The following is a 19,353-nucleotide window of genomic DNA, read 5'->3' on the forward strand; positions in this document are numbered from 1 at the left end:
CCCGTCTCGAGGGCTTGATCGGAGTCAATTTTCAATGTTCGTCCTAAACCATGCTTAATTGTCCATTACATTTGATTTGATCGTTTTGTTTCTCTTTAATTTAATTATTTATTGTTCATAAATCATTCTTATTAAATTAAATCACGTATCCTTTAAACCGCGTACAAATTGTTACTTATTTTAAGGGTACATCCTAAGTATTGAATATATACATATTACTACATGCTACTTCAAGATTGAAGATTTTGTTGTAATTTAGTACTTCACGAAAATAAGGTGTACATATGAGTATGAGTAAAGGACAAATTTTTGGACATGTTCTTTTTGTTAGAATAATTGAAAAGGCAGAGGTGGTGAAGGACGATATTCCCCTCTTTAACTGTCCCCACCCCATTCTTCAATTCGAAGAAACAAACGACTTTGATGTTTGTTTAGTTGTTACGACTCCCCAACTTTACTAACCTTAGCAGCTGTCGCCTATTAGTATTATTACAATTACAACATGCCCGGTGGTCTTAAACTCAACGCTGTGACCTCTATTTATTCTCGCAAGCCCTACAATTTCTTCCGCTCTTTTACCTCCGTCACCGGTACCTCTAGCTCCGCCGCCGCCGCCGCCGCCGCCGTAAGTGTGTCAACTCACACGCGCCGCTGTTGGTGGGGGACTTCAATTTCAATTCCGGCGTCCGGTGATTTTCGTCACCGTCAGAAATTGTTAGGGTTTTTGGGTAAGGGATATGCTAACTTTCCGTTGAGAAGTATTTCTACTACTCAAATGTGCCCCGCACCTGATCACAAGGAGGAGGATCTCCGCCGTGAAAAAGCATCTCCTCCACCACCACCGCCATCGAAGTCTGAGAAGTTGCTGACATTGCCCACGATTTTAACAATTGGCCGCGTGGCTGCTGTTCCGCTTCTTGTAAGCAGTAAGTTTCTCAACTACTTTTGCTTGATGCATTTTAAACAATGTATGCTCTTTGATGATTGATGAATTAGATTTCTCTTAAGCAAATACTTGTGGATAAATTCATAATCGACTTTAGTGGGAGAGACATTCGCTGAAGTAACTGAAATCTGGTCTTTTAGTTATGGATTATATGTGGAATGTAAGACAGAAAGGTTATAACGAGATGGATAGATATGGAGGATAATGGAAGTAATTAAAATTGGGATTGTTTAAATGAAAACGCCTTTGGCCTAAATATACTCTTCCCATAATTTTGGTCCTTTTTACTGTAGGAGGATCAATTGACTGGTTCCGGTCTTACATTTGCCATAATTTGTTAAGTTTTTTCCTAAGTATAAAAAATGTATTAATACATAGCATGAAAAGTGCTATAAGTTGTAATATTTTTTAATTTCAAAATACCGACATAATAGATTTAAATTTTTTAATCAAAGATCACCTTCTTTGACTTTTAGTAACCAAAAAGGACAACAATTTTCTGATTGAGAGAGTGTCATTAATGACATTCTTATTCCTAATACATTCTTAAAGCACCTAATCAATAAACGTGAAACAAGATTAACTATGGAAGCACCCTAGAGAGTGGCCTAGCAGTTGGTGAAGTGGGTGAAAGCCTTGGAGATCAGGGTTGAAATTCTAGGCTTCTAGCAAAGGCAATAAACACTAAATAATTTATTCTCATCTGCCTAAACCATGGCAGGTAGAGTTACCCGGTGCGAATAGTCAAGGTGTACAAGCTGGCGTAGACCAGTGGCAGAACTAAATCGAATGAAGGGAATTCAACCGAACCCGCTTCGCCGAAAAATTGCAATATGCAAATAGGGTAAAAATGATATTTTTGGCTACATGTGAGCTGTTGGATCCCCTTAACATGAAGAAAAGTTCAAGTATTTTAGTGAAGGGTGTTCAAAAGTTACTTTAGGTTATAGCCTTATAGGTTTAAATCCCAATTGTGATATCCTAAATTTTTTTTTGAATCTCCTTGCATACATTTCTAGTTCCGCCACTGGCCTAGACACCACCAACATAAATAGTAAAGACCTTCAACTTTGGAAGAAGGGAATGCTTCCACTAGAGGGGTCTATTTCGGTGTTGAGCGAGGAATAAACCTAGCATTATCGTGATTTGCTAATCCCTCGAAAATCATAAATTTTGTTCATGTCCGAAAACAATGCAGTAGTTATTTGGAATATTTACTCGAAGTTTGTTGAAGTATGGCTGCACATGGTCTAAGACACTGGAGAAGCTTACACCTTTGCAAATTTTGGTTTAAGTTCAGTAGAAAATAGCAAACTCGGTCGAATTCTGCAAATTGATGATATTTATGCACTACGTTGTGCAGGTCACTTCTGAGTTGTTACAAAGCTTTCCAGTTAGCAACTAAGTATAGCATTAATAAACTATGTTGGCTATTGAACGGATGATATGAGGATTCATATCGCCGACCCAAACTTGTTTGGGACTAAGGTGTAGTTGTTTCTTGTTGGCTATTGACCGGAACCATATAGGTGCATCTAGTTAGTGAATTTCTTGTGTAACCTGATCTTTATCCAACCATACTGCATATAGGTATGCATCGTGGGCTTTTCTATGCCTTTATAGTTTCTCCCACTTGCATAGTTCTGTTTGATTTGGTGTAGCTTTATAAGTTCGTTTTGGAAATTTGCTGGACATGGTCTAGTTAGGTCACAAGTCAATTGATCAATCAAGCTTCAAGCTCAAACTAGTTAGGCGAGCTATATAAGTCCTGTAATCTATTTCATAATGTTTAGCCCGTTCCTTCTATAGTTAGAGACTACTCATTGTTCGGAATTTTTATACACTGACCATCAACCTATCACAGACCCCGTCTTTATCTGGGCTTGGGACTGGCTATGCTGCAACAACAACAATAACAAAAAACCCAGTTTGATCCCATAAATGGGGTGTGGGGAGGTAGTTATGCATGAAGCTAATATAGGTGGACCTCCATAGGTCACAAGTGCCAGTGTCAATATAGTGTGTCTTGTGGCTTCATGCATGAGTAGATCATTGAAATGTTTACTTATTGGCAATCCCTTGTGCATGTTCTTTCTGTTTATCCAGCCGTCTTGAAAATGTTGATGAAATAGAAGATATGTTTTTCTTTTTTTGATGGAAGGTAATAAAAATATAAGATCTGTTTTAATTTGTATAGTAGCATTCTTCGATTCGTGGCAGAACCTCATGCTGATAAATGAGAGTATACATTGTTTGCAATTGGTATTTTATATAACTGATCTTGTATTCTGTTTAATCTAGCATTCTATGTTGATAGCTGGTGGGGCCCAACTGCTACAACGGCCATATTTATTGCAGCAGCAATAACTGACTGGCTTGATGGATACCTTGCTCGCAAGGTTCTCATTTCTGCTGTTTTGAGTTTCATATTATCATCTCTTCTGGATTTCTTACTTCCCATATTTTGGATATCACAATCTTAGATTGTTTGACATGCTCAGATGAACTTAGGAACTGCCTTTGGTGCATTTTTAGATCCAGTCGCTGACAAGGTATTCTCTATTGTTCTGTTTCAATTGGATTGTCATGCTTGCCTGCAATTTTGGTTAGTTTACTAGCAAAATTGCAGGTTATAAGCATGAGACATGGTGGTGTATTTTCTTGTAAGGATGATGTTAGGATTTTTTATATAACTGTCTTCTCGACTGCAACAGCTAATGGTTGCTGCCACCTTGATCTTGTTGTGCACCAGACCGTTGGAGTCCAGTGTGTTCGGACAGTTGCCATGGCTATTAACTGTCCCTTCAATTGCGATAATAGGCAGGGAGGTGAGTGATAAGCTGTACAAGTCCCCGTAATTGTATTTTCTTTGACCTTCTTTAGTGAGTTACGGTTAATTCCGTAATACTTTACAGTCACTAGATTAGGATTACATGTGTGCAAGACATAAATTTCTTTCCACAACGGATTTATATATTCTTTTTTTTTTTTGTTTTAATAACAATTTTTTTTTTTGTTTTAATAACAATTTGAGCAAATAAGTTGTTTGAGTTTCATAGTTTTTTTCTCCAAACATTTTTTGAAGTAAGTTGCTATATTTCTGTCTCTTAAATTTAAAATAAAGGTGATTTCTAAAGTAGAAAAAGTGAGTGTCTAGAAAGATTTTGATCCTATTAGCACTCTACATTTCCTCTCTGTGAAGCTTTGCTTAAGTAGAAATTTATCTGTCACAAATGGTTTTTTGGTGCAAAAGAGCAAATAATTTCTGTGCCAACTTCCCATATCTCAATTTCTTTGTGTTAACAAAAATAGAAGATTCAATCCTATATCTAGGTTATAGGCTTGCACATTGGCATCAACCTTTTTTCATCTGCTCTATGTCGCTTTGATTAGCCTTATTAGTACTCCCCGCCATACCGTTTCATATCATGGATTTTGACTGGAAACAGAGTTTAAGATGTTAATTTGTCTTATATATATATATATATATAAGTATATATCATATTAGTGATAGTGGGAGAAAGTATAAAATTAATAGTTGAAAAGTTTGATTGATAGGAAAACATTAAAATCAGTGTGTAAAGCTAAAACATCCTAAAATGGGAAGTGTGATAAATTGAAAAAAAGGAGTAGTATCTTTTACTGTCAATGATGTTTTAGCCTTGCGTTAAAATGAAGGTTAGAACTTGTTTTTTGCTCATTTTATGGCGAGTCAACAATGAAATTTGCTTTTCTTCAAAGTCATGTGGACGGGTAAGTTAATTAGCAAACACTCTTGAGAATATGGTTGTGAACTCTTAGTGTACAATTTGAGAAACTTAGGTAACAGTTAAGTTGAAATGTTCATCAATATCTTGCCATTTGAATTTTAGGTCAACAATTATTTCTTTCCTTAGGACACAGTCTCTAACACTTTGTCATACACATTTCTATAATTTAACATGGAAGTTGATGTAACCTGTGTTGCGTGGACTCTCCAAAATACTACCGCACCCATGTTGGATCCTCCAAAAATGCACTACTTTTGGAGGATCCGACACGTACCCGATGATATTTTTGGAGAGTCCGAGCAACATAGGCTGTAACTCGAGGGGTGATATACTAAATAAATCTTCTAATTGGAGATACATTTTTCTTTTTTCTTTCCATATGTCTCTTTCTTGTGCCTCAGAAATCTAATTGCAAAAGTGTGTCCCAGATTACTATGTCTGCAGTTCGAGAATGGGCAGCTTCTCAGGGTGGTAAACTTTCAGAGGTTCAAGACCCATCCTCCATTGTATTTTGTAGACTAATACTTTCCTGCTTTATTTGTTGCATTAGTAACTGATAAAGTTTTCAGGCTGTAGCTGTGAATAACCTGGGGAAGTGGAAAACAGCCACTCAGATGACTGCATTGACCATCCTCCTCCTAGCCAGAGATAGCAGGTAACTTTCTGTTTTCAGTCTCTTGCATGAGCCGTGATTGAAATCTAATAATGCTTTGACATCTTTAACTTTTTTCTCTCTAGTTTATCTGGTGTTGGAACTCTTGTGGGTTCTGGTGTGATCTTGCTATATATATCAGCATGGCTTGCTGTATGGTCGCTGGTCGTGTATATGAGAAAGATATGGAAAGTGTTGTTAATGTAGCAATCTTGTTCATCAACCAACTACATCTTGGCTCATGCTTCTTGCTGTTGACCAATATCACCCCAAGCGATACATACTGATCGTGCAAGGAGAAGCTGTCTTCCTTAATCCTTTCACAGTTGCCTAATGAGGACGATGGAAGAAAATTACTGACTCAATTCTAATGTCCCAAAATATAGAATTCTCTGTGCATTTGGTTTAGACAGAAAGATAAATGATGATGCAGGATGTCATCACTATTCGGTTTTCCTCTACATTCTTTGACGCTATTCTTTAGCAGAGAGACAATGAAGTCTCTCAACAGGAAATAGGATTATTGGACATGGGATCCACATGTAATCTGGATTCTAACTGAAAAAAATAGTTCTATGCAATAAAGCACTTATTATTGTGTTTTTTCGTATGAAAAGTGAAACTACTAATACCTTTATGATATAATGCGGGAGCACTAATATAATTCCACCATTACATATTCCTTCTATTGTTACAAATAATACAATAACATGTAACTATGTATGATAAACCTAATTTTGTAACTTAGAAAATAACTTGTTACAACCGGTAATACATTGATAGGTAAAAAGTTATTTATATTGTCAATGAAAATAAGTTGAGTCTACCTGAAAATCCAAATTCAATTTTATTTCATACTGCAGAAAATAATAATTTAAAAATTACTTTTTACCAGTTACTAGAGCGGAAAGTTAACTTAATAGAAATGTTATCGAGTTTTTCTAAAATTGAGTCCTTTCTTTTTCCGAAAAATTGATGTCCATAAAACATTCTTTGTTTTTACAAAGTGGAGAGAAAGTTTTTATAATGGCAAGAAACTTACTAGTCCTAAGTACACATAGGAAAAGGATGAGAAAATAAAGTACACATAAGAAAGGAGTGAAATAGTGGTGCTATTTATATCACCTTCTAATTATACGGAGAAATTCAGGAACCTAACAATATTTGGCTATTTTGTAAGAAATTCTTTTCCTAACACCCAATACCATTCAAAGTTGAGTTATTTTTCATTTTCAATATTTTATACTACCAATTATATATTATGTCATTCTCCAAAAACAAAATTGAAAAGAAGTTTCTAAAACAGTAATCCAATTTTTTTGATTTTTTACAAAGTGGACAGATTGTTCCAAATACGCATAGGAAAAGGAGTGGACAAGCGGTGCTATATACTTTTTTATATTTCTCGTTACCACCTGATAACAACAGAAATTTTCAAGAAACTAAAAAAAGAAAATTATTCCTTTTCGTTTTTCTAACACCGAATTCTACTCAAAGAAGGAAAATATATAGGAAATTGATCAGATACTATAAAATCTATCTTTTTTCCCTCACTAATTAGGCATCACAATAGCGATAAGTCATTGATCAAGAGAAATAATGAAAAGAAGACCAACAAAACATAACAAAAAGCTAAAAAAGAGTGTTGTCAATTCCTCCAATATCAAATCTCTTCCGAATGAGCTACTCTCTGAAGTTATTGCAAGAGTTGCTTCCTTTTCTTTTACAGATTATATCAATGTCAAGCTCAGGTTTGTATTTCTTCAACATTGTTTCTACATGTTGTATTCTATATATGTTTTTAGTTTTGTTTTGACATTATATATATATATATCTATATATGCATTCATGTCAGCTGTAAAATCTTCAATGGAGTTTCGAACGATCGATATATTTATCGTCACATGTCAATGGAGGAATTCCCTCTAGGACCTTCATGGAAAAGAGACAAGGAAGAGAAGGAAAAAAAGCTTTCTTTGTTCATGAGAATGTGTACGGAGAGTGGGAATGCTGAAGCGTTGTACCGAAAAGGTGTGGTAAGTAATATTCTTTTGCGTAATTCATTCTATAGTCTTTTGATTTCTTTCGTCCAATATTTATTGTGGATGAATGTCAGGGGCGGCTCAACATGATTGGTGGTCTAAAGCCAAATTTTAATATGGGACCTTTCAGAAGAAAAAAATAATTCATCTATATTTTTAATTAAAGTCTATTTTTCTAGCTTTTTAAATGTAAAGTTGTTAATAGTTTCATTTTATAAATAATTTAGTCTCCCCTAAAATATTGTTGATCTTAGATAATAAAACCAGATTCAAGAAGTTGATAACTTGATATCGAAATAATTTTTGATGTTCTAATATACTTGTTGAAACGCTTGAAACGTGAGGGAAAAAGGGGTAAAAAGAATGCGAATATAGTTTTATTCAATAGTACTCTTCAATTCTTGTTTATATAGAAAAAATAAAATTTTGTTCTTTCTACAAAGAACAATATAACTTTTAATTGGAAAAAGAGAATCATTCCCCCTAAAATCTTGTCGCGAATATAAAACATTTTATTATTTAAATTTTACGATTAACATAATTAGTGAAGCACCTATATTATTATTCTCCTTTTATATTTCTCACTAAAAACGTGTAATAAACTTTTTGAATCCGTTTTTTGGTATCTTCAATAGTCCAAGAGTCTTATTTTTTAGATTTACCTTTTATAAAATATTTTACTTTTTTATTTTAAAATATCCAATATATCTAAGCCCTACCTATAAATATTGCTGTGAGATGTATATGATCCAACTTACCTTAATTAAATATATTGGCGGGTTCGAGTCCTGTATGTGGTTAAACAAATCATATTAAAATGTGTTCACTCTTTTACTAGGCCTTATGCGGAATCTAAATTAGTCGGGTCCCAATACAAATACGAGTAGAAAACAAAAACAAAAATTTGGGGCCCCAGAATTTGGAGGCCTAAAGCTTTTGCTTTAGTGGCTTGACCTTTGGGCCGCCCTGCTGAATGTATTTTTGCATGGCATATGTGATGTATTTCAGGGGCGGTCAAGCGGCGGATTCATTCTATGGTTCAACATTTAAAGTTTTTAGCATTGAATTCATTATATTTTTAAAGTTATGGGGGTTTATTTTTACTATTTATAATAATTATAGTAATTTTTACACATAAATTTACGCTTTGTACCGAAATTACTGGGTTCAGTTGAACCCGATAACTCTATATTATATCCGCCCCGATGTATGTCACAGGGAAAGAGGAAAAAGAAAGAAAGAAAGAAAGAAAAAGGACAGTCAAAACGATGAAATTATAATATTACTTATTTATATTGTAGAAGTTGGTGTCGATGCATGGAAAGTAACAAATCGATTTTTAATTTTTAATTTTTATTTTTTTATATTCAGAATACATAAGAATATTAACATGCAAAGTACTGCCGTTTACTCAACAACAACAACAATCCAGTATAATCCCACTTATTGGGGTCTGGGGAGGGTAGTGTGTACGCAGACATTACCCCTACCCTGGGGTAGAGAGATTGTTTCCAAATAGACCCTCGGCATCATTCCCTCCAAGAACTTCCCACCTTGCTCTTGGGTAGACTCAACTCACAACCTCTTAGTTGGAAGTGGAGGTTGCTTACTCAAATTGACATTATTGTTCTAATTTTCCTAAATATTGTGGGAAAGAAAGATATCGTTCTAGTTGTTTTATCCTGGTTGTCCCTAATTAGTTAGTTAATTAATCAATTAATAGAATCAGTTTCCTATAAAAAATTTTATTTCTGTTAACTTATTCTTCTTTTGAATATTTTAGTATGGATATAAGAACTTTTTTTTTTCCTGCCACTTTAGGTTGATTTCTTTAGGAAAGAAAGACCAACATATGCAATAGAATGCCTAGTTAAAGCTGCAGAAGCAGGACATCTTGGAGCAAAATATGTGATAAGCATAATCCATGTTTTCATAGGTGGAGAATTCAAGCAAAATGGCATAACTGCAATTGGCAAAATGAAAGCAAACAAGCCAATGAGGAGAGCATTAGGAGAGTGCCGAAAAAACTTGGTTGAAATATTGAATAGTATTTGGGTACTCAATCCAATCTTCTTGGCACAAAACCCATATTGCTGCACCCTTCATCATAAGCGCTCTTACAAAAATAAGTGGCGTCAATGGCCTTCTTTTGACACTGACGACCAAGATGAAGATGATTTTCGTTGTGACGCTTGTAGTTGTGATGAAGAAGTTGCATACCTTGTCGAAATTCTGCCCTTGAATTAGTATGCTTTTTGTTATTTTTTTTAACAAAAAACTTTTTTCTTTTGTGTATTGTGGGATGAACTTTTTTTTTTTTTTTGGGAAATATATCTCATATTAAAGCTGTTTTTTTAAAGATCCGAGCTATAGTTGACTCCTTGGCACCCAACTGAAAGAAGAATCTTCGAAAAAGAATTTAAATCTAATTCTAGTGAAGTGGAAAACTAGGGATGATAAAACAGTGAGAAATATTGGAGAAACAAAAAGGACATTCAACAAAATTATTACTCCGTTGGGAAGAAATGAGACATACAAACAATGGTGGCTTCTATGTGTCGACGCTTAGAACAGCGTAACATAGTAAGTGTATGGGTCCAAATTTGGACAAACCCGACCGTGGATGAACACGACGAACGACGAGATCCACACAGCTCGACATTTTGCAGAGAGCGATCTTAAGGCAAAAAAGAGACGGTACGACTATCGCAGTAGTGCAGGCCCATTAGGGGACATCGGAAATATTCTCTTGAATATTCCCTATAGCTTGTTTTTTAGAGCTCAGCAAGGTTGGGTTCCTTATATATAGAGCATGAAACAACTTTGTAAGGGGACTCTCTTTCGGCTAATCCATAATACTTACTGTAAACTTGCTTACATAGAGGATTGAGAAGATTATTGTTAAATGTCTTTTTTTTGGCCTGAACGAGATAAGGAATTCTTATCATTATTTGCTTTATCCATCTTTCATTCTAGAGATTATTATACTTAGCTAAGATTTACCCCTTCAACTTCTTTGATTGATTTGTTCAAAAAGGTTTCGATATATTTTGAGTCAAACAATTTGGCGCCGTCTGTGGGGATTTCTATAGCTGAGACCTTAGTTTCGTCTAGATTCTTGAAAGAAATAATCACCTCATTTCAGTCTCACAAAGGCCAACAATGGCAGGAAAGGGAGAAGTAAGGCTAAAGGCAATAGTAGGTGTCACGAACAACCTCCTGAATTCCTTCAATGAAGTCAGTGGAGAAGACAACGAAAACATAACACCAACTGCTACACCTGAGGGAGAGATCTCACCCCCCCCCCACACGAAGGTTTAACTGTCTCGCGCGAGAGGGAAACCTTAACATCCGCAGCAGGAGAAGCACCACCGGCCGTGAAAAGTCTATTAGAAGAATGGTTGACAAACACCTTGAGCAACATACTCGAGAAACCCGTTCAGAGGGATATCGAAGATACATTGCCCGTAGAAACCGCTGCTGTTGCCGATGAGCCAGAAACTACACAAACAGGTAACACTCGTACTGTCGCTGATGCAGGCAACGATGCACTTGCAGCCGTCTTAAAGAAAATGGAAGAGATGGAAAATGAGAACAAAACACTCCGCGACTAGATAAAGGAGCATCAAGAAAGGGTTGATAAAATACCGGGCGCTCCGAAGTTGCTACCAAAATGTGACGTGGGCCAATTCGTCGAACAACCATAAAGCGAAGGGGCACTCCCCACTCTATTCCAAAAACCTTCAAATTGCCGCCATATCTGAAGATATATGATGGCACCACGGATCCGGAAGATCACTTGATCCATTACATTACTGCAGTAAAAGGTAACGATCTATCAAAAGAACATGTGCCGTCAGTACTGCTGAAAACGTTTGGCGAAACTCTAACAGGGGGAGTGTTGACATGGTATTCCCAACTACTAGCACGATCAATATCAACGTTCGAAGAAATGGCGGATAAGTTCATCACCGCTCATGCGGGAGCGTAAAAGGTAGAGGCCAGGGTAAATGATATCTTCACCGTCAGACAAATAACAAGCGAGGGACTTCGGTATTTCCTAGCTCGATTAAACATGGTAAGGATGAGCCTACCGAACGTGTCAGAAGGGATGGCGGTAGTAGCCTTTCAAAATGGGTTGAACAGAAACGGGTCAAAAGCCACCAAGAAGTTGCTAAGTAGACTCATGAAGTACCCCTCCCCCCCCACCACGTGGGAAGAGATCCATAATGCCTATTGCACCAAAGTGAGGGCAGACGAGGATGACCTGAATGGCCCGATCCAGCGACTAACCTCGGTCCAAACCGAGACAAGGAGGGATCGCCGCAACGACGGCCGAAGGGATCAACTACCACGTTTCAACCAAGAAAGGCACCAGCCCTATGTCCGAACATCCAACCCACCTCCTCCACGACATACATATGCCATGCCCCGTCACATCGCACCACCCCGAAGCGAAAGAGGTATGCCTCCACTATTATCTGCTCATAACTTTTGTGTTTCTTCTTCAGAAATAGTGTACGCACTGGAAAGGCTCGGCACAAAGGTGCAGTGGCCGCAAAAGATGAAATCAGATCCGAGCACCAGGAGATCGAACATTCTGTGTGAGTTCCACCAGGAAAGGGGACACAAAACCAAGGACTACATAGGTCTACGATAGGAAGTGGTAAGAATGTTAAACCAGGGATACCTGAAAGAACTGCTGAGCGACCGAGGACGGGCCAACTTCGCTCGTGGACGCGATCAACCTCTGGGACCTCCAAAACCACCATCACCAGCCCGTACCATACAAATGATCATTGGTGGTGGCGATGACACGATGATCAACCATGTGAAGTTCACCACCACACAAAAACTCAAACGGACAGTCGCCCATGAATGGTATGATGACCTCGAAGATTGTATCATCTTCGATAAGTCAAATACCAACAGTTTGTCTTTCCCTCACTATGATACTTTAGTTATAACTTTACGCATCGCGGATACCGACGTAAAAGAATAATGGTGGATGACGAAAGCAACACGTGTATTATTCACCCACGAGTTCGCATGCAGATGAGGCTTGAATATAAAATAGTACCGCATTGCATAACACTGACGGGTTTTAATAATGCAGTGGAACGAACCTCTGGAGAGATAGTGCTACCTATCCTGGCAGGAGGAGTCACCCTGGAGACGACGTTCCATGTCATGAACTAGGAAACAACCTACAACTCCATCATAGGGCGCCCATGGATACACGCCATACGAGCCATCCCGTCAAGTTTCTATCAAGTAATCAAATTTCCCACCCCATGGGGGATATCTCGAGGCGAGCAATGCACGGCCCAAGAATGCTACCGGATTGCCCAAGATTGCACACACACCAAACAACTAAAAGGGGCAAGTGCATAAGCATAGCAATCAGCCATATCGGGAGCCAAACCCAACGTACAAATATAGGCCATCAAAGACCTGGATGTCATAGAAGCTTGCAAGGCAACCATAGAAGACCTCGACCCCGTCCAACTGGAAAAACATCGATAGCACGAAAAAGGCTTACATCGGACACAACCTCTTAGAACCAAGTAAATATCGTGAGTTTTTAACTAACAATGCCGATTTGTTTGCCTTTTCCCATTCAGATATGCCAGGAATCCCAAGGGATATCGCCACACATAGACTGAATATTGATCCTCTTTACCTGCCAGTACGACAAATGAGGAGAAAGTTCAACACCGCCATCAATGAGGCGGTCAGCGAAGAGGTTGATAAATTACTCGCTAATGGCTCCATCCGAGAGTCAAAATATCCCCAATGGATCGCCAATGTGGTCATGGTCAAAAAGAAAAATGGGAAATGGTGGATGTGTGTCGACTTCACCGACTTAAACAAAGCATGCCCGAAAGATTCCTTTCCATTACCACACATCAACCAGCTCATCGACGCAACGGCGGGACACGAACTACTGAGCTTCTTAGACGCTTACTCTGGTTACAACCAAATTCTGATGGCTAAAGAAGACCAAGAAAAGACCACTTTCATCACTCACCGAGGAACGTATTGCTACAAGGTAATGTCGTTCGGACTCAGGAACGCAGGGGCGACGTATCAAAGGTTAGTCACCAAGATGTTCAAAGAACAACTCGGTAAGACCATGGAGGTTTACATCGACGACATGTTGGTACAGTCGAAAAAGAAAGAGGATCACATTGACCATCTGAAGGAAGCCTTCAAGATATTAAGGGAATACGGGATGAAGCTGAATCCCAAAAAATGCGCCTTCGGCGTAACTTTAGGAAAGTTCCTTATTTTTTTAGTGTCATAAAGGCGTATCGAGGTCAACCCGGATCAGATCAGGGCCATCGAAGGAATACCAGAGATATTGACCATCAAGAAGCAGGTGCAGAAATTAACAGGACGAATAGCCGCCCTGTCGAGGTTTATTTCACGATCATCGGACAAATGCCATAAATTCTTCAATGTGCTAAGGAAAGACCACAGACTACAGTGGAATGCAGAATGCATCAACGCCTTAAGGAAGCTAAAAGCGTATCTATCCTCGCCACTACTGCTCGTCAAGGCAGACTCGGGGGAATGCCTACTAGTATACCTAGCAGTCTCCGAAGTTGCAGTAAGTGCAGTCTTGATCCACGAAAACAAAGGCACGCAATCTCCGATTTACTATATCAGCAAAACCTTAATTTATGCCGAAACAAGGTACCCTCACCTTGAAAACTAGCTTTGGCATTAGTCGTAGCTTCACGAAAGCTTAGACCATATTTTCAATATCACCCCATAAAAGTGGTGACAACCTTCCCCCTGAGGGGCATCCTACACAAACCCGAACTATCAGGTAGACTGGCCAAATGGGCCATAGAATTAAGCAAGCACGACATAACATACCAACCATGAACTGCCATTAAGTCGCAGGTGCTCGCCGATTTCATCGTTGATTTCAGCGCAGAAATATTGCCTGAAGTAGAGCAGGAGGCGCTCCGCGCTTCCGCATATTCCGACCTTTGGGTCCTCTACACTGATGGCGCATCTAATGCATCGGGATCAGGACTGGGACTCATCCTCGAGGTTCATACGGGAAAAGTAATTCGCTAGTCCATATGATGCCTGGAGATGACTAACAACGAGGCCGAGTATGAAGCTATGATTGCAGGGTTGAAATTAGCCCTCAAATACGGCACGCGACGACTCGTCCTCCATTGCGACTCTCAACTCGTAGTAAACCAAGTCACCGGGACTTTCCAAATCAAAGAACAGAGACTACAAAAGTACCAGTCAGAAATTCACAAACTGCTGCCAGAGTTCGATGAATGCCGCCTCGACCAAATACCTAGGGCGCAGAATATCGAAGCAGACGGACTTGCCAAGCTAGCGGCAGCCACCAAAAATATCAACAAGGAAAACATGGTCACCCTTCTCCATTCCGTAATAGACCAAGTCGAGGTACATTCTGTAAGCCTAACTTGGGACTGGCGCAAACGTCTCCTAACATATTTGCAGGATGGAACGCTCCCACAAGATAAAAAAGAAGCCAAAAAGCTTCGACTACAGGCAGCGAGATACAACCTCGTAAACTGTGATCTCTATAAGAGAACGTTCGGCGGCCCCCTAGACAAATGTCTTGGGCCAAATCAAACAAGGTGAGTACTGGAAGAAGTACATGAGGGGCACTGCGGCGCCCACACGGGAAACCGTGCCCTCATCCGATGCCTCATCCGCGTCGGATACTACTATCCCACCATGAAAAAATAAGTCGCGGACTACGTCAGGAAGTGTGAACAGTGTCAAAAGTACGCCCCTATTGTCGCACCTCCTTTTTACCGCGCCTGCGGGGCGCGTGGGGAGTTTTCTCCAATTGAAGGACAGTCGAAACGGGATTTATTTAATTATTTCAGAGTCGCCACCTGGGAATTTTAAGGCGTCCCAAGTCACCAATTTTAATCCCTGAATCGAGGAGAATATGACTCTGTTTATTATTCTGCGAACCAGAAATCCTGAGTAAGGAATTCTGTTAATCCGGAAGAAGGTGTTAGGCATTTCCGAATTCCGTGGTTCTAGCACGGTCGCTTAACTGTTTTTATTATTGGCTTAATTATCTTGATTTTACTAAATACGTTTTTATTGCATGATTTTACTACCGCTTTTTACTTATTGTTTACAATTATATGGACGAATTACGCGTACGTATATTCGTATTATATACTTTTTATAATTACCGGGGATCGTGCCACGCGTACGTGTACACAATAAAATTGTCCATGTTATAATTTTTATAAAAAATATATATTAAAAAATTAAAAATAAAATCAGGAACATCATCACCCTTTTTATTTAGATAATGAACTGCACACCTCGGGTTATATGAAATTATTTTGACATCCGCGGAGAAATCATTTTTATTAAAATATTCGCTCGAAATTGCGCGTACGCATAATCCGAATTTGCTTTTTTTTTTTATTATAATCAGGGTGCGCGAACGCATCCCTGATTGCGCAAAATCTTTGTTAATAGTATTATGGCCTTTTTCCCCAAATTGTTTATTATATCATGAGAAATCTCCATTTAAGATACCCTTGAATTCTTGAAAAAGAACTTGCAATTTATTAAATGTTACCCGTCGATTATAATTTCCGGATATAAATTATATTCAGCCAGACTATTCAAATTCAAAGAAAAGCGTAAAAATATGATTAACACTATTTTCGGCAAATACAACATATATATCTATATGCCCAATAATGAATTGTATATGAAACTAAAAATGATTTATAAAGGGAAGAATATTTTTCAAGAACTTTTATTATTTCTATTTAGTGCAAGTCCTATTTCTAATTGTCGTTGATATAAAGTGTTGCAATTTGTATATCTCATCTTATTCTTATATACTTGCTTTTAATCTAATAGGCCTAATTATTTATTTAGGATGGTAAATAGGCATCAAATTGATAAGAGGGGGAATTATTATACAAATTGATTAACAACATTGTCTTACATGCCACATATTTGTATGTCTTGAAACATTCGTAGCACTTTAACATCATAATGAGCCATAACAACTCAACTTACCATCCACTAATGGTTCTATAGATACCTGTTATTATGCCACATAAGAACGTACAACTTATATCATTCCTTCCACAACTAAATCAGGTATCAGAATAAACTAGCAATATGGTTTTGACATTTTCACGCTATTCTTTATTCAACTAACAACGTCACAAGGCCTAGTTAATGGCCAATCTTTATGTCATGTTTCCTACCTTGACAGTTCAAACATGACTAAACTAATGAGATGAAGGGCTAACATTATTACAAAGCTTTATACGAATTTCAAAGTAAGACAATTAACTCATAGCTATCAAATTGAATTCACTACTAATTAACTAACATGAAACAAAAATGAAATTTAAACTGATGAACTTGGACAAATGGAAAACAGAATTGCAATTCAAGCTTCATTGATTAGTCATGTTGAATCTCTTTCCAACATAAAATTTAAAAGACATGTACCTGAAAATGAAGGTAGAAGGAGTAAATTTCAGCAGTAGCAGCAATAACAAAATCAGTAGAATGTACCGATAACACAGCAAGTCTGAACAAGACCCGTTAACCCAGATGAACAGTGACAGAAACTTGAGGGAAAGATTTCAGATTCAAACTGAATAATATTCACACAAAAATAATTGCACAAACAACGGACTGATTCTAGGAGGATAACATTTTTCAGATTTCAATTTCTTCCTGTTTCGGATTCCTGTTTCTGACTATATTTTCTTTTTTCTGTTTCTGTTTTCTTCTTCCTATTTTTTAAAACTCTCCTCTTAAAATCTGATTTTTTCTTCTCCTTTCTTTCTTTCTGTCTTTCTCACCTTTCTTTCTCTCTCAAAGACTGATCTTTTTCTCTCTTAAAATCTGCCTGAAAGCTCTCTTTTTTCCTTGTTTTTCTTTCTTCAAAGAGCTCCCTCAGATTTTTCTCTTTCAAAAATCTGCCCCTAAATCAGTCCCAATCCCCCTTTATTTATACAGGGCTGTCCTGTACCCTTCTAGTGCTGCCTGGACCCTTTTCTCCTTTTAAAATCAGAAAGTTTTCCATTAAAACTACTTTTGAATACTTTAAATCCTATTGGGTGCTATTATCCTGATTTTCAGCAGCCCATTACCCTTTGTTTCCCATTAGTATCTTAAATTATAGCCAACCAACATTCCACTTTCAGTCCACTTATTCTATCACATTACCCTCACTATTCTGTCCCAAAAAATGTCCCAGATTTCCTACTGTAATTACTGTTATTACTGCCTTAAATTCAGAATCTAACAATACAGATTTTAAAATCTGTTTAAGCAGCTATAACCAATCCTAAAGTTTTAGACTGAATCCTAACTAAGAATGTAACCTTCTAACACAATTACATCTAATCAACATTTGTAAAATCACACTGAATTCAGAACTAACATCATAACAACATATTACTGAAATTATTATAACAATTCAGACTGGACTTAACATTGAACCAAGATCAAACATACACAGGAGCATTGTCAATATACTGACAATGCCCTGTTCAGAAAACAATATATACACATCATACATTTGAATTTACTGATTTGCAAACAAACATGATTTAATTGACAAGTATTAATCAGTAGACTATTTACAACATTTGTCCATAATCAGTCTAAAACAATAGAAGCAGACTGTTTCCATTAGCATTATCATAAATGAGAATTCACAATATAACTAATCGACGAACTTAATCGAGTCGATTACTCACATTGTAAATAATCACGAACAACAGAAACAATTTCATATTTTGAGCATATAGACGGGTATGAGACAAAAAATGACAGAATTAATCAAAACAAAAATGTGAAAAAATTAACAAGTTATTAAAACAAACGAAAATACATACAGAATACACAAACAGAAATAGAAAAGTACCTCTGAATTTTAATCAGACTCGAACTCAACTTGGCTTCGGATTTTGTTTGAAATCAAACAGACCTTAGTCGAAGTATTTTCCACTGAAAATACTTCGACTAAGGTCGATTAAACCTCAATCTTTATTCAATCTGGACAGAATCCAAAAGTCTGGTATTTTTAGGGTTCTTGAAAGTTCGATTTGGGACTTAACCATTTTTGGTCAGATTCGAGGAGAAACAAATACTACACAAGGGTGAGGGAAGCCTAGGGGTTATTTGGTGTCACTTTGGAACAGGTCTGGGTAAGTTCTTGTTTGGTCCGAATCTTCAAAAGAAGATTCGAAGAGTTCTGAGAGGATTCGAACCAAACAAACAACAGATCTATACTTAGGGTGGTTAGGGGAAGCTATGGTGTTATTTTGGAAGCCATTGGAAAGGTTGGAGTTTTCAGACCCACCTTCGATTTAGTATTCGAAGAGTTGGGGTCTGATTCGAAGGAAACTAAGGTCAGATCTGTGTAGAGGATGTTCAGGGGGTTCTAGGGTGTTATTTTGGTGACCGGCAGCGTTGTTGCCGCCGGGTTTCAGGCGGTGGGATCCTAGGGCGGCTAGGGTTAGGGGTGAGTCTGAGGAAGATGATGATGAACAGTGGAGAGGGGGGTTTAGTTAGGGGGGCCGGGGTAAGGATTTGGGATTATATAGGGGAATGGTGGATTGATATTGTCCGTTGGATTAGGCAGGATGGACGGCTAAGATCTATTCACTTAGCCAAACGACGTCGTTTGGTTTAAGTTAGGGGGACGGGTTGAACCGGGTATTAGATCGGGTAAGGGTCTCGGGTTAGGGTGATGAAATCTTGGCCGTTGGATGGCTTTGATCCAACGGTCTTGATAAAATGTGACCAAACATCGTCGTTTGGTCTTGGCTTTGAATTGGACCGGACAGGCTGTTTGGATTGGGCTGTGGGGGGGGGGTAATTTGATTTTGGGCCTGGATTTTAATCCAGGTCCAATTTTTATTTTACAAC

The 19,353-nt window shown here is 37.9% G+C and overlaps 1 protein-coding gene across 2 annotated transcripts; it reads left to right on the forward strand.

Moving 5' to 3' along the window:
• The first annotated feature begins 394 nt into the window (after window positions 1-394).
• On the forward strand, window positions 395-5,984 carry LOC104211592 (CDP-diacylglycerol--glycerol-3-phosphate 3-phosphatidyltransferase 2). Of its 2 annotated transcripts, XM_009760671.2 has the most exons (7): window positions 395-926; window positions 3,248-3,345; window positions 3,448-3,498; window positions 3,661-3,774; window positions 5,145-5,201; window positions 5,286-5,371; window positions 5,455-5,984. In XM_009760671.2, exons 1-7 carry the CDS (start codon window positions 503-505, stop codon window positions 5,573-5,575), a joined length of 951 nt encoding a protein of 316 aa, XP_009758973.1. In that variant the 5' UTR covers window positions 395-502; the 3' UTR covers window positions 5,576-5,984. The 2 variants fall into 2 exon arrangements, with proteins under 2 accessions (XP_009758973.1, XP_070030689.1); XM_070174588.1 differs by lacking the exon at window positions 3,661-3,774.
• The last annotated feature ends 13,369 nt before the right edge of the window (window positions 5,985-19,353 follow it).

Source organism: Nicotiana sylvestris, chromosome 5, assembly GCF_000393655.2.
Source record: "Nicotiana sylvestris chromosome 5, ASM39365v2, whole genome shotgun sequence".
Classification (NCBI taxonomy): domain Eukaryota; kingdom Viridiplantae; phylum Streptophyta; class Magnoliopsida; order Solanales; family Solanaceae; genus Nicotiana; species Nicotiana sylvestris.